This window comes from Acinonyx jubatus, chromosome E4, assembly GCF_027475565.1.
Source record: "Acinonyx jubatus isolate Ajub_Pintada_27869175 chromosome E4, VMU_Ajub_asm_v1.0, whole genome shotgun sequence".
NCBI lineage: Eukaryota > Metazoa > Chordata > Mammalia > Carnivora > Felidae > Acinonyx > Acinonyx jubatus.
Window position 1 is genome coordinate 68,129,869 of NC_069395.1, and position 23,819 is coordinate 68,153,687.

The following is a 23,819-nucleotide window of genomic DNA, read 5'->3' on the forward strand; positions in this document are numbered from 1 at the left end:
AATTTGGATGATATCACAGAGAGGCTGTCCAAAAGATCGGTCTGGAGGTTGGGGGCATAGCTTTAGAAGCACATTTTTGAGACTTACATTAAGAGTGATTCAACAAATATATATTTCATTACTGTCATTTAGATAAGAGAGACATATAAGCACTTGTCACTTTTTAAAAAATTTTTTTCCACTTCATTTACCTCTAAGTTAGTTAACATATAGTGTAATATGGCTTCAGGAGTAGAAGCCAGTGACTCATCTCCTACGTATAACACCCAGAGCTCGTCCCAACAAGCACCCTCCTCAATGCTCACCCCCACCCCCATCAACCCTCAGTTTGCTCGCTGTCTTTAAGAGTCTCTTGCGGTCTGTCCCCCTCCCTGTTTTTATCTAATTTTTCACTTTCGAAATTTTATAGATCTTATCTAAAAAAAAGGGAAAAGCATCTTGCATTTTTGCTACAGAGTATACAGATGATAGAAACAAGGGTATGTGTGTCCACTATAACCTCAGTGAAGCCACCCCTGCCGGGGTTACTGCTCGGATGAGGCCCCCCTCGCACCAGAGACCGAAGCATACTCTTCCTTCACAAACGGGCTGGTTTCCTTCTCCTCCAAGCTCTTCTGCTTCCAGTTTTTACTGAACGTCCACATTCGGTTCAATGTCAAAACTGTTGCTTGAGCTCGAAATGACAAGAAACCTCATTAACCTTTCTTAAATTCATTTCCCACCCATTTTCAATTATTTTGCCCTACAAAATTACTCAGTAGGGCACAAGTGTGAGGGTGTTACAGAAAAGCCCAAACCTTTGAGGGGAGTTCCAAAAACAGTAAAAATCCCCAGTATCAAAAGGAATCACAACAGTGTAACCAGCATCGTGCGGCTGCTGTCCAGGAGGACAGGCTAGTCCCTCAACATCCACAGAAAGTCTTTAGTTCTGCTTTTAAGAACAACGTAGAGTGGGGGCGCCTGGGTGCCTCAGCTGGTGGGGCGGCCGACTTCGGCTCAGGTCATGGTCTCGCAGTTTGTGGGTTTGGGCCCCACGTCGGGCTCTTTGCTGACAGCTTGGAGCCCGGAGCCTGCTTCGGATTCTGCGTCTCCCCCTCTCTCTGTCCCTCCCCTGCTCATGCTCTGTGTCTCTCTGTCTCTCAATAATGAATAAACGTTAAAAAATTTTTTAAAAAATGCAGAGTGAACCTGAGTTTTCTTCCTTAACTAAATTTGCTCATAGTTATCCTTTAGCTGCTTAAAAATTAAGTTGATGTGGGGCACTTGGGTGGCTCAGTCAGTTGAGTCTCCGACTTCGGCTCAGGTCATGATCTCACGGTTCGTGGGTTCGAGCCCCAGGTTGGGCTCTGTGTTGACAGCTCAGAGCCCGGAGCCTGTTTCGGATTCTGTGTCTCCCTCTCTCTCTGCCCCTCCCCTGTTCACGCTCTGTCTCTGTCTCAAGAATAAATAAACATTAAAAATAATTTTTTTAATTAAATTGATGTAACTCAACTGCCAAAGACCTAATAAATAAAGATCAAAAGCAAAACTTGAACAAGCTCGGTTTTTATAACAATAATACTGACGAAAAGAGTTTTCTTCTCAGCCAAAAGTCCAAGGTTAAAAGAATCAACTAAGCTAAAAAGAATTCAACTGAGAACAACTGAGAAAAATGTTCTGAGGAAAAATGAGGAAAGCCCCAGCAAGGCGGGACCCACCTGTTCTCAGGCGGCAGCGAGGGCCACCAGCTCTGGCACCAGTGCCGCTACGTGGGTTCACGGTGGAGTAGACTCTATGCCAAAGACACCCAAACACCACGGAACAGCTTATCCTGAGGACAATGTACCAAGACACCCAGGGCTCGAGGTTGAGAGAGCCTGTTGCCAACAGCGTCAACCTTGGGCCCCGACACCTCGGCTGTAATGTCTTCATCTGTACAATAAAGAGAGTTGGGTTAAATTATTTCTTAGGTCCTTTCCAGCTGTGAAATTATACTGCACTCTGTGGAGTCTCAGGTAATTCAAATCGCCACCTGCATGTTATGATGCCACGCCACAGCGACAGCCGAAAAGCCAGGCTCCCCTAATCAATACATCATGCGAATAATCAATACAAATGAGCCTCCAAAGTGTGGGTAAGAACCAATGTTTTAAGACAATTTGGGGGCACCTGGGCGGCTCAGTCAGTTGACTGCCCAAATCTTGATTTTGGCTCAGGTCACGATCTCATGAGTTCAAGCCCCGTGTCAGGCTCTGTGGGATTCTCTCTCTCTCTCTCTCTCTCTCTCTCTCTCTCTGCCCCCTGCACTCATTCTTTCTCTCTGCCCCCGTCATTCTCTCTCTCTCTGCCCCCTGCACTCATTCTCTGTCTCTCTCTCTCTGCCCCCCACTCATTCTCTCTCTCTGCCCCCCACTCGTTCTCTCTCTCTCTGCCCCTCCCCACTCATTCTCTCTCTCTGTCCCCCCACTCATTCTCTCTCTGCCCCTCCCCACTCATTCTCTCTCTCTGCCCCCCCTCATTCTCTCTCTCTCTCTGCCCCTCCCCACTCATTCTCTCTCTGCCCCCCCACTCATGCTCTCTCTCTCTGCTCCTCCCCACTCATTCTCTCTCTGCCCCCCCACTCATTCTCTCTCTCTGCCCCTCCCCACTCATTCTCTCTCTGCCCCCCCACTCATTCTCTCTCTCTCTGCCCCTCCCCACTCATTCTTTCTCTCTGCCCCTCCCCACTCATTCTCTCTCTGCCCCCCCACTCATTCTCTCTCTCTCTCTGCCCCTCCCCACTCATTCTCTCTGCCCCCCACTCATTCTCTCTCTCTCTCTACCCCCTTCATTGTTCTACCCCCCCTACTTGTTCTCTCTCTGCCCCCCTCATTCTCTCTCTGCCCCTCCCCACTCATTCTCTCTCTCTGCCCCCCCACTCATTCTCTCTCTCTCTCTGCCCCCCCAATCATTCTCTTTCCTTGTCTCCCCCAATAATAGATAAACTTTAAAAATGCTTTGAACAATAATGCCAACCCTTCATGTTAATAGTGACAGAGACTTTTCTAATGGCTTAATAAATGGCTTAGTGATAAAACTGCTACAGGGCTTGGGAGGAGTCTCCCCGCGTTGGCTTCGGAGGGGCGTGGAGACATGGCCCGTGTCACAGGGTGACTGCAGGCCCCTGGCCACCAGCCTCATGGTGTCGCCAGAGCAGACATGCCGGACTGCTCCCCACCACCTTCCACCCACAGCCATGAGGGCTGCCTAAAACCTTCTTTTTTTTTTTTTTACCTAAAACATATAGCTTTGATGGGCTTTTTCACTTACTAAGTTTTGTCCAATCCTACACAGGAACTTTAACTCTTGGAGGAGGAGCAAAGCTTTGAGGAGGAGACGGATTTTCTGTTTTCACGTTGTTTTTGTTTACCGATGATAAAATGAACACGTCTGTCGGTTTCGAGCCTGAAAACGCAGAAAACTGTGCAGGAAACACAATCATCCGCAGTCTCACCACGAAGATCTACCCTCTATATTCTTTTTGATCTGTTTCCTTCCAGTATTTTTCCCCTTTGTGTCTAAATCTGCACACTGGACGCATAAAGTGTCATCAGCACGGGCCATGAGCTCGCTCCACGTAACTCGAATCTTCTGAAAACGTGGCTTTTAGCAGCCGTGTAAGGTACCGCCGCATTTGTCCTAATTTAGCACACGCGCTCGTAATCGCACAACACACGGCTTTGTCTCTCGTGCGTTTGCGTGTGCTCACACTCCCTTATGAGAACCTGACTCCAGCTTTAAACGTCACATATTTCCCCGATTTGTGGTGCGGTTTTAACATGATTTTTCTGGACACACACCTTAGAACTTCTGTACTGTAATTTTCCTCTGTAATTTCTGTAACTACTTGTACCAACGACCCCGAGGTCGGTTTTCTTCCCGACTCCTCTGAGTGACCGAGGCCGGCCCTGTTACTTCGCGGCATCGTCTGCTGCAAAGCCGTTTTCAGGGGGAAACCCTGGTCTAAACGTTCACTTTCATAAAACGTGGCACCTGGCACCGTGGGGACGGCTGACGCGCCCGACCCCGTCCCGGAACAGGCTGTGACGGGCCCCATCAGCACAGCTGCTCACGTGGGCTGTCCGGGCGACACGCGTGGGCTCTGAGAGCGGTCTTTCTAGGGCCAGGCGGGACGGCAGTGACGGAGCCTGGGCGAGCCTCACCCACACCGTTAGCCACGCACGGATGCTGGGCTGGGAGCACCTCCCAGTCCCTCTGGGTTTTTGTCAGAAGAAGCAGACATTCGGGCCCGTTTGAGAATGGGAGCCAGGTGGAGGTCAGGAGCCCACCGAATTATCAGCAGGTTCTAAGCTGTTGGTAAGCTTGGTTTCCTTTGTCCTGGTGGGTCCACGGATCCAATTCTTCCCACAGAATCACACTGTTTTGGTTGACTGGCCTTCAGGACAGACCAGTCCCGGGACGGAACGCACTTGGCAAATCCCATTACCTTTAAAGAACGAGGGGGCTCGCGGTGTTCTTTCTGCACCAGCGCCAAAAACAACCGCAACTGGTGAAAGACAGGATAGGAGAACCCGACACGAGGACCCCTCCCGATATGAGAACCTCAGCTCTGCAGGGACGTGCACGTCCTGGGTGACAAAGTTCCTGAAGGAGGTTGCAAAAGCTCTCCGGCTCATTCAGAGCAACTTCCCAACAGGACAAGAGCATGAGCCCCAAAAGTGGTATTTCAGCGAGACTCCCACAGGCTTTCCTCGTGTGGGGGTGTTTCTTACAAAGCCAGCTCACATTCCATCCAAGTCAGCTGAGCACAGTATGTGGCCCAGAACCTGACCTCTGCCATCAGAGGAGGTATTCTGGGAGAAAAGGCTTACATATGCAGACTCTCTTGTGTCAGAAATGTCAAAAAACACCCTCTCTGTTCCTTCTTCCTGGCCCCCAAATCCTGGCTCTTCCACGCGGAAAACTTAAATCTTTTTATAACCTTGGCTTGCTTCTATCACGAGACCTTTGGCAGACGGACAGACAAGATGCATAGGACTGTCGGCCCAAGGACGGCCCTTCATTTCCTCAGCCTTATTAAATCGTCTTTTGCCTTCTCCTCTCCACCCTAAAACCTCCAATTCACCACGTACTTGTTCAGCAGTAGGAAGCGGGAGGCCTGGCTTCTGCTCCCAAGCACCAAAGCAGGGGGACGGGAGGCTGACAGAGACGCCGGGGGGCAAAGCAGAAGTGGCAAGAATGCGATCCCGTCACCAAAGCCTCTACGTTCCGGGCTCCAGGTTCCAAAGTGAAAATGCAGCGGTTGAGTAAGCGGTTTGGAAAACACAGTTCTGTGCACACACAGCAAGGTGGTGCCTCAGGGAGGGGGACAGTTGACAAACTCTCCCAGCCCAGGAGCCCGCCGGCCCCACACCGTCCTCCCGGCGCACAACCAGGATCATAAACGCTCCTGAGTGGCGTCCCTGCCTTCCGGACGTACGTGGACGGGCCACAGCCAGGGAAGGAGATTTCAGCTTCCCAAGTCCACGGCGTCATTCACGTACAGCACTGCGGTGTCAGCGGCATCTCTGTGAGAGGCATGCAGAGTAAGCTCTCCACCTGATGGGCTCTCACACGTGCACACAGTCAGGACACAGCGTGCTTCCGGCACCCCAGAGGGCTCGCCCGAGCCCGTTCCCATCAGTGACCGTATCCTGCCCCCGGAGGTAAACCACGTTCGGGCTCTGTCACCACAGGTTAAGTTGTGCCCAAGGGGCCGTCTTTTTCAAGATGGCCAAAGAGAGAAGTTAAAGGAGGAACTTAGAATAAGATTCAGATTGGCTCAAATTGAGGAAAACAGTGTAACATTTAAATGGGTGGCTCACAGATGAGCCTTCACTGGTCTTTTCTCCCAAAGTTTTAGAAGTATCTGTCCCAATGACTTACAGAGAGAGATCCTGTATTACTTATAAAAGGCCTCTGACGACCAACACAATCTCACTGACGAGGGTTATTCTTGGTTAGGTTTTCTGTCATTACGTCACTTTTGAGCAGGTCATTTAAAAAAATCCATACTGAGGGGCGCCTGGGTGGCTCAGTCGGGAAAGCGTCCGACTTCAGCTCAGGTCATGATCTCCTGGTTTGTGAGTTCGAGCCCCACGTCGGGCTCTGTGCTGATGCCTTGGAGCCTGGAGCCTGCTTCGGATTCTGTGTCTCCCTCTGTCTCTGTCCATCCCGTGCTCGTGCTCTGTCTGTCTCTGTCTCTCAATAACAAATAAATGGTAAAAGAAAATTTTTTTAAGTCCATATTGTTCTGCTTCCTCATGTTCTACTTTCTTCTAAAATCCACGATCTTGCCGGAGTCAGCAGTGTCTCGCTACTCAACAGCCATGTTTACTCGGGTACCGTGAACACAGGTGCACGGGCTCTGCTGAAGGCTTCAAAGTGCTCTCCTCTGATACTCTGTTTGGCACAATATTTACAGGCAGGTGTCCTGCTACCGTGAACACAGGGACACCCATTACATGGGAAATACGGGCAGGAAATGGGGATCTGAAGTTCTAAACAGTTGGGAGGGGTACGGAAAAAACAAGGTCTGGAGAGACAATGGTGCTGGGAAGGAGTGAAGACGGGCCGTCAACAGTGCAGGGGCAGAGCGGTCACAGGATACGGGGGGGAAGGAAAGCAGAGGGCTGTGGACACAGAAAGGACAAGGCCGGGTGGTGAACGGGAACCGTGAGCCACAGAGCTTAGGAGAAGAAATGAGACGAGCTTGTCAAGGAGGTCAGGGACCTGTGTGTCGGCAGGAAAGGGGGGGAGGGTAAGAGACTGCAGGTTGTGCAGATTGAAGGCATGAAGTGTGGATTAAAAATACTGCAAACAGTCGGGGCGCCCGGGGGGCTCAGTCGGTGAGCGTCCGACTTCCGCCCAGGTCACAATCTCACGGCTTGTGAGTTCGAGCCCCGCGTCGGGCTCTGTGCTGACAGCTGGGAGTCTGGGTCCTGCTTCAGATTCTGTGTCTCCCTCTCTCTCTGTTCCTCCCCTGCTTATGCTCTGTCTCTCTGTCTCCCAAAAATAAGTAACTATTTAAAAAATAAAAAAAAATACTACTAACAGTCAACATTTACTGTCCTAAGCACCTGCCATGTTAGCACATTTGCAATTCCGATGACTGTCCTGAGAGGCTCAGAAAGGGTAAGCGACCCTCTCCACGTGCCAGGTCACCGGGGGCAGCGGCCGGATTCAGATGCGGTCTCTGCACTGCAGGCGCCCAAAGCAGCAGGTGAGCCGCCCGCGTCCCGGGGGTGGAGCGAAGTCACCTCTTGAGAACCGGAGAGCGAGGCGCACGTGCGGGAAGCATGGGGAAGGCCCGCATCCCCCGGGTCGCGGCAGAGCCAGGCGCGGCCTGACCCCCGAAGCAGAAGATCCCATCAGGACGTTGCCCTGAAAACACACGAGATCTCCTTCGCGGCACCGGCGCCTCCAGCCACACCGTCAATGCAGCGAGGACACGCGCAGACGGTGGGGCGATCGGGCGGGAACCCCTCAGGGTCCACGCTGCAGGCGTGAGGAGGCCGCCCGCAGCCCCATCGTCTGTGCGTCTCGGACCCCGGGTGTGACGTGTGCTGTCCAGGCTACGAGCCAGCTGCTGACACCAAGAGCGTCCTCTGAGGTCGGGGAAGCAGGGGCGTGAGGGGAAGCTCTGCTCCGGGACCAGCACCCAACCCCAGGCCCACCACTTGTAACCACCTGCTCTCGTAACATCCGTGGTTTTCTCCACCTGTAAGTGGAGACAGGTGACAGCTCTGGATTCCCTGGGCTGTTTTCAAGATCAAATCAGACAGCGCGTGTGAAATACAGCAGCACAACGTCTGGTACGTAGGAAGGGTTCGATAAAACCACTAATACTGCTGCTATAAACTTGAGACTTCACACCATTAAAACCCGTCTTCTTCACCAAAGACACAGGTACAGTGTGCAGCCGAGCCCCACTGCATGGCTGTGAAGGAATCTGAATCATGCATTCACTTGTTACTATTCATTATTTTGGAATACCTGAGAATACTGTAGCAGTGATAAAACTTCCTATTAAAATTCTTAGAAAGGTCATTTTGTTACGGAATTACATAAAGGAGATATTCACGGGACAGCAGAGTGAAAAGTAACTTACACGTTATATAATCTAAACTGCGATGCTGACGGAAAACCAAATATTCTTAACTGTGCTCACGAGCAGACATAGTCAAGTGCATCATGAACACGGAAGCCGTTAGCAGCTGATCGTATTTCTACTCAGAGACCACATCTGCGAGCGAGACAGGGGCAGACACGTCACCCCTCTCCGTGTGCACACCTTGGGCCGCACCCGTAAGTACACGAGTGTGCCCTACACTTCAGAGAATTAATTCACAACAATAAAGAAGTGCTTTCCTTTTATATCCTGATTTTTAAACAGAAGGTCTTAGGCTAGTTATTTTAACTGATGAAAAATAAAATATTTAGCTTGCAAACTATACGACACTAAAATCTTATTTAAAACCATGTTGAATTTACGTCTGGATTACGTCTGGATATATGTGGACACTGGATTATGACCAGTTCTACCCTCAGTTAGGAATGCCTCTACTTTCAGCATACAAGTTTGTATTCCCTTTACAGCGGCAGGAAGCGTCAGAAATACAGCACAAAAACCAAGGGAAAATAAAGCATGCTTTTCGAAATGGACAGACTGCAGAACGTCTGTGGATTCTGGCAATTCTCTTGCTGAATCTCCTTTGCGGTCTTTCATTCCTGCCCACTTTTAAGCCCAGGGGAGCATCTGGTGGCGACTGATCAGCTGGGAAAATCCCTGCGCTGTTACGTATTTGCAGCTTTCCCCTGGAGATACTAAGAATTTTGCAGAGATGGGGCGCCCGGGTGGCTTGGTTGGTTGAGCATCCGACTGCGGCTCTTGTCATGATCTTGCAGTTCGTGAGTTCAAGCTCCACGTCGGGCTCTGTGCTGACAGCTCAGAGCCTGGAGCTGCTTTGGCTTCTGTCTCCCTCTCTCTCTGCCCCTCCCCTATTCATTCTCATTCTGTCTCTCTCTCTGTCTCTGTCTCTCTCTCAAAAGATGAATAAACATTAAAAAAGTAAAGAATTTTGCAGAGATGGGAGTAAACGATGCAGGAGACTAGGACAGAAATGTGCATTTTGAACGTATTTAAAAATCCTGACACCAACTTAACCAAAACTTGCTGGCGAAAGAAAAACACGACACCAGGACGTCTGTCGAGCGGGATGAGGAAGAGTGAATGAAAACGGTGACCTCCACCAGCAAGCGAGCCTGGGGACCCAGGGAGGCATTTCTATGTGATGTTCCCAGAGAAATGTGTGTTTAGTGCATGATACTCGGGATTCTCTCTGTTCCACTCAGACTCAAAGCCCCGTAAAGCTGGAACCAACCAGACTTTCACGTAATAGCTCATGTTCCAATTTAAACTAAAAAGAAGTTTCTCTTTCACTAGAAGAGCCTGGGCCTGAGAAGCAAGCAACAAATGATGGTGTTTTCTCCCCAGTCATTTCAGTAAACAAGAAAGGAACTGTGTTCTAAAAGCTGGGAGGGGCGCGTGGGTGGCTCGGTCAGTTAAGCGTCCGACCTCGGGTCAGGTCATGATCTCACGGTCCGTGGGTTCGCGCCCCGTGTCGGGCTCTGCGCAGACAGCTCAGAGCCTGGAGCCTGCTTCGGATTCCGTGACTCCCTCTCTGTCTGCCCCTCCCCTGCTCATGCCCTGTCTCTCTCCCTGTCAAAAATAAATCAAAACATTAAAAAAAAAAATTAAAAACTGGGTGACGATGAAGAGGGGTGCTTCCTCTTCTGTTACGGATTGTCTCCTAAGGTGCCGCTAGTCACATAGTGAGAAGGGGGCTCCTGGGCTGCTCACCAAAAGGTGAGGGAAGCAGGGCGTGGGAAATCTCCTTTTCAAATCCATTTTCTCCCTGCCACTTGTATGGGGGAAGGGGAGGGGCAGTGACTAAGGTCACAGTACCACACGCCTCTGGTCCCATGCAATGCACACCCTGAGAGGAATGCAGGAATGCTTTCTGTTTTCAAAGAGGACCTGACACCAGGCCACTGAAAAGGACAATCAGTTAATTAAAACTAGTTGGAAACAGCTGAAAAGTAGTTTTGGTTCAAAGAAAACAGTGTTCCTCAGCCCGTGAAGCTACATCTGCACGATTCAGTTGGAGGTTAGGAAGCAAACGGCCCCGCGTGTTATGTTTCAAGTCACACTAAATTATAAAGCACTTACCCTAAAACTCAAGCCTTTCTCCATGCAGACCATTGCCGGAAGCCCTGCCCCGAAGACCCTAAAGAGGAGGGTAGAATATTCTTTTCTTAGTAAGATGTGAATCATAATCACTAATAAGAGATCCAAGGAAAGCTCACCGAAAGCCAGAAAACTCTTATTAAACTTAACTAACTTAAGAGCATGGAATGCTGGAATGAGGTCTGAAATCCTCAAGCCAAAATACTCTTCAGGCACTAAAGCCGCTCACATAGAATGTGCCTTGGGAGCAGACAGAGAGGATCAGAAGTAAAACCAGAAAAAAGCCCCTTACAACGTGGAGCTCCATGTAGGGTTTCACGCTGTGTGAGAGGGGACGTTTTAACATCAAATAATACATTTGAATGCCTCTCTCCTAGGGGCTGCTTTACAACAAAGCAGTTTTATTTTTCTGGTGGTCATTTGGTGGCCAATGGCTGCAACTAAAATGTCCCAGGCAAATTCCTAAAAAAATAAAGACCCAGAATACTTAGCTGGGACCACAAACATTATCTATGTCTCAATTACATATAAGCGGAAACAAAGACACAGTCCATCATTAATCAGATTTCTATTGCAACTGCTGAACTGAACAACCTGTTACAGTAATCTCACTCACTGAGCTCTGTCACCCCATTCCTGTCGGGGCTCGGAGATTCTTCTTCCCTGAACTACCCTTCCTTCCCCCCAAAACACACTCCCTCCCTCACCGGTCAAGGAGGGTGGGGACGGTGCACAGGAGCCCTGAGCCGGAGCGGAGAGGCATAACGAAAGCGGTGTCTCAAGAGGGGGAGGTGGGCGGGCCCAGGAGACCACAGACACACAAACAGGGTCTGAAGGAATGAATGTGCTAACTGTCCCCCCTTGCTTCTTACCAGACACACAACACAGCGCTCAGAAACAGCAGACTGCTCGCAGCTCTGCAGCATCATGCCTGAAATCTCAAACTACTTGGCAGTGACCGAAGCCCTGTGCCATTCAAATGGACAAAGAAACTGACCTAGCGGAACCACCTAAGTCAACAAATCCACACAGAATAAGGTATCAAATCTGGCCTGGATTTGATTCTGCTTTCCAAACTCATGAAATGCATGTGAACAAAGAAAAGCCCCAACTCTTTTCCAGGATTTATGGTTCACCCCCCAGTTTCATAATCTGCTGATTGCTTATAAAGTCACTCTTACTAGGCGTGCAAATATCCTGGAGGTGGCCAGAGCTGAGCAAACAGGTTATTTCTGGCTGTCTCCCTGCCCCCCACCCCCCTCAAGTAGGAAAGCAGCCTGGGCTCTACGGGAGGGGCTGGCCCTCTACAATCCCTGCCTTTGCTCTTCATGAAGGAGTCTGTGATTCGTTTTTTAAAGTCAGAAACCAATGCATTTGGGGGGAGATTTAAAGAACAGAAGGCAGTATCCCCCCAAATCACAGTAATAAGAGTGTTTTTAGGGAAATAAAACTTCCTGAGTCTTCTCTCACCATTTGGGAAATATCTTTACTGCATCAGACCAATGGCTCCTGGTTTTCATTATCAAATTATCACATCACAAAATTATGCTCTGCACGGAAGGACTTTGTGGGTCTCAATTACTTATTAGCTCATTGAACAATTAATTTCTGAGCGTTTACTAAGGGCCAGGCACCTCGCTAGGCCCTGGAGATACACAGTCATGCCAAAAAATGGTTCAACAAGCCCAGGGAAAGATCGATGGGTCAAAGGTGTGAGAAGAATGTAACTGCTGTGTATGCATCCTTGGATAGTAAGTTCTTTTGTGGTTACACAATGTTGGGCATCCAGTGCTTAACAACCGCAGCGCGCAGGGTTCCAGAGCCCGTGAGACGCACGCACTGGACACAATGTGCTGTCACGCCTCCTCAGGGGCCTTTTCCAGACAAAGGAGGCCGCGTGCCGCCCCCACGCGCCCCCACTCCTACCTCCTCCAGGCCTCCCGCTCTCACATCCCCGGCCGCGAGCCTGTGCGTCTGTCCCTCTCTGGGATTCGCGTGGCCCTCTAAACTCTGACCCTGCGCTCAGAGACTGCGTGTTTTGGCACTCATCATCTCTATCCCATGACAAGGTGCAGTCGACAAACGATGGCGGTCTTCCTGAAAATGAGACAGAACTGATCCGTAACAACGCCTCTCGTCAGGGTCTGCTGTTGGCCGAATGACTTACCTTTCTTTATACACTTTCTTTAGCCAAAAGGAAAAGGAGAAAATTTGATCTGTTTCTTTCCTGTTCTGCACTCTCTAGCATCTGCCAAGCAACTCACAGCGATATGGAAAGGAGGTGGGGAAGGAACATACTTGCTTCATTCCAAATGCCGTGCGAGGTCTACGGAACACAGAGAGAGCTTTGTTTGCTGACATTTACTGCGAAAGTAAAAGACGACCGAGGTCCAAATTCTGAAATGTGCATTCCAGAGCACACAGCACCCTGTGAGATCAGTTCATTTGTAAGACACACAAGTCCTCAAGGAAGTCGTGCTGGAAAGTAGGCCTTCACGCCACCTGACTGCCAAACTGACGGATGCTGGCAGCCGAGCTCGGAACATTTTAGACCTTACAAACGCTACCCTGTTTTAAAAGTTACTTCTGACTACTTTAAGGAACGCAAAAATAAACCTTGGTTTCAGTGAGGTCGAGACTAAATCGAACCAGACTTCTCAAGTTAACCAGGACTCCGATTCCATGCGAGTCAGGGGAGCGGCCCCGGGTCTCTGGGGCAGGACGGACCACCTATTCTCAACATCGTCCCCTCGTCCAGACAGCAACTCAGTGACCATCTGCTGTTCCTGGGGTGGGGGTGGGGTCGGCGGGACGAAATGCTCGATTTATATACACCAGAGTGAAAAGGAACACAGCATGCATTTATTTCAACCCAGATTCACCCACAGCTTGATTTCTGAAACGATACTGGCAGAGTGAACAACAACAGCTATACTGGGGAGAAAATAAAAGGAACGAACCAGAACAGGAAGACTGACTCCAGGTGCTGTGCGAAGGGCCACAGTTATTCCCACGTCTGCAGAGACGACGGAAACTACGGCTAAGGTGGATTTACCAGGGACACAAAGCCAGTATGTGGTGGCGCCAGGACTTGGACAGGTGAGGACAGTGAGGACGGGTGTGGAGGGGTGAGGAGGGGTGAGGATGGGTGAGGAAGGGTGAGGACGGGTGTGGAGGGGTGAGGAGGGGTGAAGAGGGGTGAGGACGGGTGTGGAGGAGTGTGAAGGGGTGAGGACAGGTGTGGAGGGGTGAGGACAGTGAGGACGGGTGTGGAGGAGTGTGAAGGGGTGAGGACAGGTGTGGAGGGGTGAGGACAGTGAGGACGGGTGTGGAAGGGCGAGGAGGGGTGAGGAGGGGTGAGGACGGGTGTGGAGGGGTGTGGAGGGGTGAGGACGGGTGTGGAAGGGCGAGGAGGGGTGAGGAGGGGTAAGGACAGTGAGGACGCGTGTGGCAGGATGAGGAAGGGTGAGGACGAGTGAGGAGGTGTGAGGACGAGTGAGGAGGGGTGAGGAGGGGTGAGGACGGGTGTGGAGGGGTGTGGAGGGGTGAGGACAGGTATGGAGGGGTGAGGATGAGTGAGGAGGGGTGGGGACGGGTGTGGAGGGGGGTGGAGGGGTGAGGACAGGTGTGGAGGGGTGAGGAGGGGTGAGGACGAGTGAGGAGGGGTGAGGAGGGGTGAGGACGGGTGTGGAGGGGTGGGGATGAGTGAGGAGGGGTGGGGATGGGTGAGGGGGGTGAGGACGGGTGTGGAGGGGTGTGGAGGGGTGAAGACAGGTGTGGATGGGTGAGGAGGGGTGAGGACGGGTGGGGAGGGGTGAGGACCGGCGAGCACAGGTGCAGTCCTAGGAAGCCGTGCTCGCCGTCGCAGACCTGCGCCACACGACACAGAGGCGGCAGGAAATTGCAGTCATGAGGTCGAGTCAGTGGCACCTCCACAAGCCGCGTCCCCACGGCCGAGGGATACTCGGTGTTCGAGTCATTAGCTCTGCTAAGAAGAGAGCAGCAGCTACAGAGCAAATCCGCTGTCAACAGGTGTCCACAACGTGGCCGAGGCTTCTGCGGGACGAACGGGGGCCCCTGGAAGATACTGACCTGCCACGGGTCTTTACGGCTTTCGACCCTCAGGTCACCTTCTGACGTTTCTCTGCCACACAAGATACAAGCAGTCGGACCCCCCTGAGCTGGGATTACGTGGACGGAATGTCAACCACCGCCGTTCCTCTCGTCCCTGGAGCTCCAATTTGCTGCCGCGAAGAGACAGCCTTGTCAGGAAGTCTTGCTGCCAGGACGGACGTGGCCAGGGTGGGGGCCACTGGCACCCGTGGGTCCCGAGCCCGTGAACGATGCCCAGTGGACTGAAGAACCGTGCACAGCACACGCCTCAAGGATGCAGCGTGACTGCTCCTTCCTGCTGCCCAGCAGCCCCACAGTCTACATCCGTAAAGGTGGATATTCGTAAGCATCTGTAACTGTGAACATCCGTAAATCAGGACTAGGCGGCTGTTAGTAACGTTTGGTCGGCGAGAGAGAACAGGAGGGCACAACTTACAAACCTATAGTCTGGTTCCCCTTCTGTACTAACTCGTGAACAGATACATGATGTTTAACTTCCGTGCCTCAGAGAACACGGTGGACGACCCACCCAGAGTCTGCCCAGGGTCTCACCCTGTCCACACCACCTCGCACCCGTGCAGTTTTTACCCGTGTTTGGCACTTAACCCTGAGCGCTCACAAATCCTTGCTGAATGCTAACTTCTCAACTCACTGCTCCAACATCTTAGAAGAGCCACGGGTTTGAGTCTAGTGATTTGAGCAAATCACAGACCCTGGGGTGTGTCAATGCCAGATGCATGCCACATTGGACGAAGCGTTCCGGTGGTTTCTGTCCCAAATTTCCCAGCTGAGTCGAAATCACTCAATTGCCGGGGCTCAGGAAAGCAGAAAGGGTGGGTCACTGCTGGGCGCACGCATCAAAGGAAGACAGTGGGGTGACAACGCTCACAGCTGTAATCCGACCCCCGGATGCCAAAATACACCGACACAAAGCAAGACTTCAGGTGGTAGAACCTCTTAACATAACATGAGTTCTCGTTTCTTACTTTTTGGAGAAAAAAGAGTTGAAAAGAAGCAGTGGCTGAGGGGTCCCTCTGAGAGGGACCAGAAAAGTCACGGGGGCTGCAGGAAGAGACACAGGTACAAACGTCACAGGGCACGTACAGGCAGGGACGGTCTCCTCCACGCTGAGACCCCTCTCCTGCCTCCGGGCCCCGGGGGGCCCTCAGAGTCACCATCCGCCCACGAAACCAGGGAGGTGAGGCTGCATCTGGCCATGACCCTGAGTCTGTGGCAGGCCAGGCATCCGCACAGCCCTCTGCCACAGCAACGAACAGGCCTGTGCGAGGACCGAACCACAAGGCAAGCGTAGTTTGGACTAAGGATCTGTCTGCTCTTTGCAGGTGCGCAACTCATTGATCGTGTCCTAACACCACCACCCCTCCAAGCGGCAAGAAGATCCCACGCTCCCTTCAAGCCATGCAGTGTGACAGGCTCCCGAGAGGCAGGCATTCTCCAGACGCCAGAGGAGAAAGAACAGACCGCCGGGCTGTGCTCTGAATGTCCCATCAGGAGCCGCCCTCATGCCACCATGCACACGACCCCTTTGCTCCTTCTCAAACACGCTTTCAGGTGTGCACGCACTCCCCTCGCCCCTTCTCTCCAGTCCCGACACCGCGGCCCGGATGGTCACCCTTCGAGGGCCGCGCGAGCCCTTGGCCCATCAAGCCACAGGTCCCCTGCCCTCCTCTGATGGCCCAGAGTTCTGTGTTTTTCGCTAGTGCAAAGGGGACATCATTATTATCTCATTTATTGTGATTCTGATGGCCAGCTGGGTGGAGGTCTTGTCTCTTGGTAGGAAGACCTTGCTTCCTGCCTTGCTGAATTCCTGGGTGTTCCCTATCAGACACGCATTAATGGCCAGACCGTGGGTATGCCGGTGGGAACCCGCAAGTGAACTGGAAGCTTTAAAGTGAGTTCTATGTAAGCTACTCGATATCTGGTGATAAACGGGATTAAAATAGGGTATACTGTGATCCTGGCAGCGATTTTATCAATCGAGACGGTAACAGATAACGTCACAAAGCAACAAAGTTCATGCAGGTGACTGATACAATGATCTTCAGAAAGACGTGTTGGAGCCTAAAGCGCCAAGAAGGGAGAAAACCGAACCTACCTTTTTCCAGAAGGTAAGGAAAGGGACAGACGCCAACAGGGGGGCCAGGATAAAATTACAGTTTCTCCCTGACTGCGTGTTGAGAACGTTCTCTATGGTTTACATGTTTTATAAACAAATAAAACCTACAACACAGAACACACACCCACAGGCGGGCCCATCTGTGGCCTGGGTGCAGAGAGCACGTGACTTCCCGTCCGCACACGTGGACTGCAGGCCTACTGCAGGCCCGGCAGCCTCGAGGACCCCCTTCGAAGGCCTGTGGGCACGTCTGCCCTTACCAAGTCACGGATACATGCACAACCCTAGCTGAGAACTCCGGAGTATTTGAGACAATCAATAAAAAAGCAACATGCATAAACCACAAAAGGAAACCAAAGAGATTCCGAGTGCAAGTTCACGGTACAGACTTGCGGCCAGATCCGCCGCTCCCACGGCTTTCCCACACCGGGCAGGGTACGAGCGCAGGCACAGAGCACCACGCGGCAGCCTCATTTTCAGAATTTCTCAGCGAGGACGTCCTGTGCACTGTCGCCGACACAGGAACTACTACCACGCCTCTGCTTGCTTCCTGGGAGTCTCCCTGGTTTGAGAGACACGACGCCTCGCCTGGAGCACAGCTAGGCAAAGTCAGGACGTGCCGGGCCCAGGCCAAGGGCTTCAGTCCTCCTCTGAACACGACCCCCAGCAGTGCTGCTGCCTCATGGGGCAGGGAGGTCACACCCTGCGCCACGGCCAACGCCGCTCAGCTCTGCTTCCTTCCAACTGCTCCCGCTGGAGCGAATGGTCTCACCACCCACCCACCCAGCTGCTCTGGCCATGGAACTGAACACCAGCCATGATTCTTCTTCCCTTCCTGCCTCCGTATCCAATCGTTCACCAAATCCTGTAGATTCTCCCTCGTAAACGCTTTTAGCATGAAACTTTCTCTAAATTCCACTTTTACTGGAAATACTGCAACAGGTATTCTGGTGGTCCTTCTGCCAACCACAGTGCTGACCCACGTCAGTCCGTGCCGGTGGTGTCCCCACCCATGCCGGTGGTGTTCCCATCCACGACAGTGCTGACCCACGTCAGTCCATGCCGGGGGTGTTCCCATCCATGCCGGTGATGTTCCCATCTATGCTGGTGGTGTTCCCATCCACAACAGTGCCGGCCCACATCAGTCCATGCCGGTGGTGTTCCCGTCCACAACAGTGCTGGCCTGCATCAGTCCATGCCGGTAGTGTTCCCATCTATGCTGGTGGTGTTCCCGTCCACAACAGTGCCGGCCCACATCAGTCCATGCCGGTGGTGTTCCCATCCACAACAGTGCCGGCCCGCATCAGTCCATGCCGGTGGTGTCCCCATCCATGCCGGTGGTGTTCCTGTCCACGACAGTGCCGGCCCACGTCAGTCCACGCCGGTGGTGTTCCCGTCCACGACAGTGCCGGTCCGCATCAGTCCATGCCGGTGGTGTTCCCGTCCACGTCAGTCCACCCCCCACAATGCAGACCATGGGCTTCTCTAAAATGCAAATGTGACTGTGTATCTTTCATGCTTAAGACCCCATAATATCACACCTGTTAGGATGGCTATTGTAAAATAACGTGTTGTCAAGAGTGTGCGCTGCTGGGGGGGGAACAGAACAGCACAGCAGCTGAGGGAGCAGTTTGGTGGTTCCTCGAAGTGTTAAGTACAGAATTACCACCTGAGTCAGCAGCTCCACTTCTGGGAGTGTGCCCCCAGGGAATTAAAAGCAGTAATTCCAATAGGTGTTTGTCCACCCAGGTTCACAGCAGCATCATCCGCAGGAGAAAAAAGGCGGAAGCAGGCCACGTGGCTGTCACCAGATGCGTGGGCACACACAGCGTGCGTGCATGCCGTGGGATGTCACCCAGCTCTGCAAAGGGAACTGTGACACCCGCTCCAACCTGGATGAACCCTGGGGGCACCACGTGGACCAAAAGCAGTCACGGAAGGACAAACAAATACCGTGTGACCACATACAAGGTGCCAGCGGCTGCGTCCACGTCCAGGACGGGGAGCAGGACGGCGGCTGCCAGGCGCTGGGGGGACGACCAGGGGAGCCAGCGTTCTGTGGGTACAGATTTTCAGTTTGGAAGATGAAGAATGTTCCGGAGGCGGATGGTGGTGGTGATTTCACAGCAGTGCGGGTGTACGTGATGCTACTGAGCGGTGCCCATTAAAGCGGCTACAGTGACCGACCGCACGCCGGGTATACTTTCTGCAACAGAAAGGTCTACACACACACACACACGAATCTATGATGCCCGCCCACAGGCCGCAGACGAAATCCAGAGATCCCCTTCCCGTGCCCTGCAAGGCCCCGGGGGTGGGGCTCAGGGCGTGCCGCGCTCCCCTCCTCCCGGCCCCAGGCACACCGAGCCGGGCGGCAGCTGGGCTCCCAGCTTTGGGCAAGTCGCCGGACAAACCGTGCCCGTGTCCGCACGGCCGCCCACGCCTCGCAACGCCACGGCTGCCAGTTTGCTCTCCCGTGTCCCTTCCCACCGCCCTACGGCTCCGTGTGGTCTCGCCTTGTTCAGAACGACGTCCTTGAGGCCCCGCACGGGGGAGCACTCAGGAAAAACTGCCAATGATACATATTAGCAAGCGTACGGACGGAATAAGGAAGGAGCTCTGTCTGGCTCCACGGGTTTTACGATAAAGTGGTCACAGACAGACCTGGAAACAGACCCGCTTTTACACGCATCTTTGAAGGCGCTACGTCTGTTACAAACAGTTCACCAGGACGCTCAAACTCTTGAGAAAAAAATCCTAACTATGAGGTTTCTCCCGAAACAGTCCACGCTTTTTGCTGTAACTTGTCTCGATGGACAAATACCGCATCTTGATCTTTTTTTTTTTTAGCGCCATTCTGCTTCAAGCTCCATGCACACCGGAGTCTCTCTTTAAAAGTAAGTTTTTGAGGAATGTTCGGTCCTGAACATATTGGCACACCTGCCATAGGAAGAGAATCGGTTCCCTGCTCGTGGCTTTGACGTTCCCTGAAGTTTTTTAAAGGAGGGAGCAGCCTCAAAACGTACAACTGTTTCCCCTCACGCCTTGCAACCACGTAACTGCTGATTCTAAAGCGTCAGTATCGACGGCCACACGACTTGGAAGTCAACTACTTACACCGTTTAACTCAAAGCAGAAAGCTGGTCACACCACACGACGCTGGGAGGACACGCCCGGGACGTGAGCTTCCGCGAGCCCCTCCCACCCCCACCCGGGGAAAGGGCTCTGGCGAGCGCCAAAATGAATTAATTTGATTTGTACACTCTGTGAAACCAGCACCCCAAAGAGTCTAGTTATCATCTGTCACCCCATAGAGCCATGGAAGTTTTTTCTTGCCGTGAGAATTTTTAAGATCTACTCTGCTAGCAACCGTCAAATAGGCAATTCATGGGTGCCCGGCTGGCTCAGTCTGGGGAGCGTGTGACTCTGGATCTTGGGGTTGTGAGTTTGAGCCCCACGGTGGAGGTAGAGATTACTTAAAAATAAAAACCTTAAAAAAACACACAAAAGTCAAACACACGATACGGTACCACCAGCTACAGTCTCCGTGCTGGGACTTGTAACTACAAGTCTGTACGGACTCTGTAAGCAAGGGCGAATGTGTCGCACGCAGACAGGGGGCAGCTGCTCCACAGCAAAAAGGGAAACCAGTGCACTTGGCCACTCGAGGAGCCTTAACAACACCGAGCTGGGCTCGAACTGCCCGATGCGAAGTCACACACCCTGCAGGGCTCCAGTCCCAAGAGCCCCCCGAGCCGGCGGAACCAACGCAGAGCGGGAGCCAGATGGCGGCAGGAGGGGCCTTCCCCGGTCGCCCCAGAAAGAAACGTTCCAAGCGGGCCGAGGTGTGGACCGCACGCGCGTCCACGCTGATCAAACTGCGCGCCAGACGGATGGTTCCCCCGCAGGTAAACGAGACGCGCGTCAGCCAAGGAGGGCGCTCTCCTGCTCCTGTAAAACTCATCACCTAAAACTGGGGCGGATACCTGGTCTCTGCACCCACTGGACATTCACCCAATACACTGACGTCGCTCGCCTGCGGTGCCCGCGGGACAAACCCGGCCGGGACTGGGGGAGCCGGCAAGGACACCAACGTGCCTGCCGCTTTCCAGTCCGCCGGACCCCGAATGCTTCCCAACGCATAGCTTTCCAACTTCTGTGCTGCACACGTGTGGGTCCCACCCGCACGCGCGGGGAGGTCGGCTCTGCACACACCCCAAGCACACGAACGCAGGGAGCAGGAGGAAGCCGTTTCCTGCTTCTCTGTCATAAAGGCTGGTCACTTTTGGGCAGCCACATCACAAACGTGTCCCCCACAAGGAGGCAGAAATGTCGAACAACACAAACTCGACTGACCTCTGGAGGCCAGGGCCACGGGGAACGGGGAACGGGGAACCGCCCCGCAGGCAGGAAGTAAGGGAGGGTCTGGGTGGGAACTGGACAGACGGGATCGGTACAGTGTATCTCGGCTGCACTGGTCCCCCTTCTCTGACACACGTGTCCCTGCTTCTGGGGAGCCGGACACTCACCTGACGCTGGCCGTGTGCTGTGGCCCGGGCTGGTGTGGGAAGTGGCCGGGCCACGGGCAGTGCGGGCAGAAGCAGGCCGGCTGCAGGCCGCAGGCAGGCTGGTAGGCGGGCGTGCGGTGTGGACAGGGGGGTGCCGGGAAGTCAGAGTGCGGCCGTGGGCAGCAGGGGCCCAGGCCAGGGTCAGGCTGGGGCTCTGGGGTGGCGGGCGGGGGGCAGGGCCGGTGCGCGGGGCAGCGGCACATGGCAGGCGCTCGCTGCGGGACGTCGGCGGCCAGACGGGATGACTTCGCCGAGCCGTTGACCCGTGGGCATCCGTTCACGCACGCTTTTGTTCCGGGCGCTTCTGCGGAGAGCTGGTGGGCGGCGAGGTCCCCGTTGCAGGTCGTGAGGGCGCCGGGGCCGCCACTGCTCAGGAGCACGACATCGCGGTTCCCGCTGCTCACGGCCATGCTCCAGCTTCTCCGCCCTACGACAGAAACGACACGACAATGTCCAGTGACGGCCGGGCGGGAGGCTATCTACAGGGTGGAGAGCGTGGGGGCAACGCGGTGGCAGCTGCACGGGGACCGGGATGCTCCGTGTGTCCCGCCTGCACCTCCCACTTCCGTTTTTAGACCCGCTGCTCCCCCAGTCCTGTCCCCGTCCCGTCCCCGTCCAGTCCCCATCCCACCCAGTCCCCGTCCAGTCACTGTCCCCATCCCGTCCCTGTCCCATCCCCATCCCGGTCCAGTCCCCGTCCCCATTGCCATCCCGTCCCAGTACCATCCCCGTCCCCAAGGGAAGTATGGGGGAGCAGTCAGAACCGTGCAGGAGGGGAGGGAGGGGCATCCACATCGCCCCTGAACCCTCCACCAGGCATCGGTGCGAGGATGCAGGTGTCACGGACAAAATGAAGGGCCACCCTGAGGGCAGCAAGTGGTGTAAGTTAGAATAATTTGAATAATCTTAAGAACACCTTATGTCAGGGTGCCCGGGAGGCTCTGCTGGTTAAGCTTTTGGCTCAATTCATGATCACAGGGCCTCACCCTGAGGCCACCTGGAGGCGGGGTCAAACCCCAAAGCCACCTGGAGGCGGGGTCAAACCCCAAAGCCACCTGGAGGCGGGGTCAAACCCCAAGGCCACCTGGAGGCGGGGTCTCACCCCAAGGCCACCTCAGGGAGGTTCTGTCACCTCAGCTTCCTTTTGCTGAAGAATGTATCCCCCCTTTTGCTATAACAACAACAAAAAAGCTGACACAGATATTCCAGAATCAGTAAGACCTACATCAGAGGATGTCGAAGGGGCGCTAGACTTTTTCCAAAGCCAACTGAACCCTCTGATGCTTGTGGGTCTGCCGGAACGCACAGCGGCCTGGCTGTGTGAGATCCGTGCTCCCGGCACTGGACACTCTTGGGACAAACTCCACACGCAGTCACGGCCCCTCACCCTCCACCCAGGATGCTCACGTTCTCTGCAGGACCCAGCACAGCAGCCCCCGCTCCTGGGGACCCAAGACCTCCCTCCCCTCCAGCCAGGGGATCAAAGGGGACACCTTCTCTGGTTTTTTGGGTTGTTTTTTTCCATCAGGTGTGTTACTATCCTCAGAGTCTATTTTTCCATCAATCCCACAGATGCCAATAATCACAGCTGGCGGGGGAGTCATGCCATGCCAACTATCTAACAATAACCCAAATCCTCGGTTTAACAAGAAACTGGGCTTCAGACAGAACGTCACGGCCTGTGACCGCCCTCCCCGTGGCCTGATGCCCCCGCGGACTCTCCAATTCCACCTGTTTCCCCGTCTTCTAATCGGATGCTTCTCCCAAGACGGAGAACTTTGTGACCAGAATCACAATGATCATTTTCTCTTATTTTTGCTGCAAATGCTTCATGTGCTCCTTACATAAGAGCTAAAGAGATCTCTGAAGGGCAGCGGGGGCCTCATCGCCCTTGGAACACGTCCCCCACTTTGGTAAAATGCAGTCCAGTGCCAAATATCCGACTTACAAATGAAGTTTTGGAACATAACCTGTTCCTTAACTTGGAGACGTCTTCTGATGGTGGAAATAAAGAATAATTTGAACTCTGACTGGCTTGTATTTGAAGTAAGTCATGTGAACATTCTACGATTCAGTCTCTTTAATCATAAAACAGGAACAATCAAATTGACCTTATAAATAAGTTGTGAATTTCAAGTAAAAAATAATTATGAGCAAAAACAGAAAAGAAATTATTCTAAGAAATGTCTATGAATTAAGTTTGGTAGATGCATTCGTATAGGAATTCAGGTGGCCAGGAAGACAGCAAAGGTTTGATCTGAAGTCAAGCATGAACCTATGTCCACAGAGGGAAAGATCTTTCTTTAACACTGAGACAGATGAGAAAAAAACTTGGTCTGAGCCGAAGACAGAGAGAGCTAACAGGAAAGCTGATGGGACAGAGGAAGAGCCAACATGGTAAGATGACACTATGGTGACAAATGTACACGCGATCGTGAAAGCGTGAAGCAGTACTTCCGGTGAAGTTTAAAGCCAGTTTGGGGTCAAATACGGTGGGCGCCTGTGAACAACCACCCCGTGGTCACGGCCCATTCTCCTCGGGGCCACGGCACGCGGACTCAGCCAAGAGGAAGCCTGAGGCACCGGCGTGGGGTGCGATGGGGCCGCACGGCCAGAAGTTTCAGTGTATTTTCCTGCTGTTCATGAACATAACACGCCAGTTTCAATACATTCAAAGCAACCAGTCCCAAGCCTTCGGTTCACTTGTCTACCAGCATCGTTGTCTTGCGTGCGC

At 53.1% G+C, this 23,819-nt stretch overlaps 1 protein-coding gene across 11 annotated transcripts in view; it reads right to left on the bottom strand.

Annotated features, from left to right (window-relative positions):
• Window positions 1–23,819, bottom strand: part of DISP1 (dispatched RND transporter family member 1) — a 185,044-nt gene that overhangs the window by 29,806 nt on the left and 131,419 nt on the right. For 10 of the 11 annotated variants that reach the window (XM_027046439.2, XM_027046430.2, XM_027046433.2 and 7 more), the window contains one exon: window positions 21,047–21,512. The exons of the other annotated variant lie outside the window; for it this stretch is intronic. In XM_027046439.2, coding sequence (XP_026902240.1) covers window positions 21,047–21,495 — 449 coding nt within the window. In that variant the 5' untranslated portion in view covers window positions 21,496–21,512. The remainder of the gene's footprint in view (window positions 1–21,046; window positions 21,513–23,819) is intronic. 11 annotated transcript variants of the gene reach the window in all.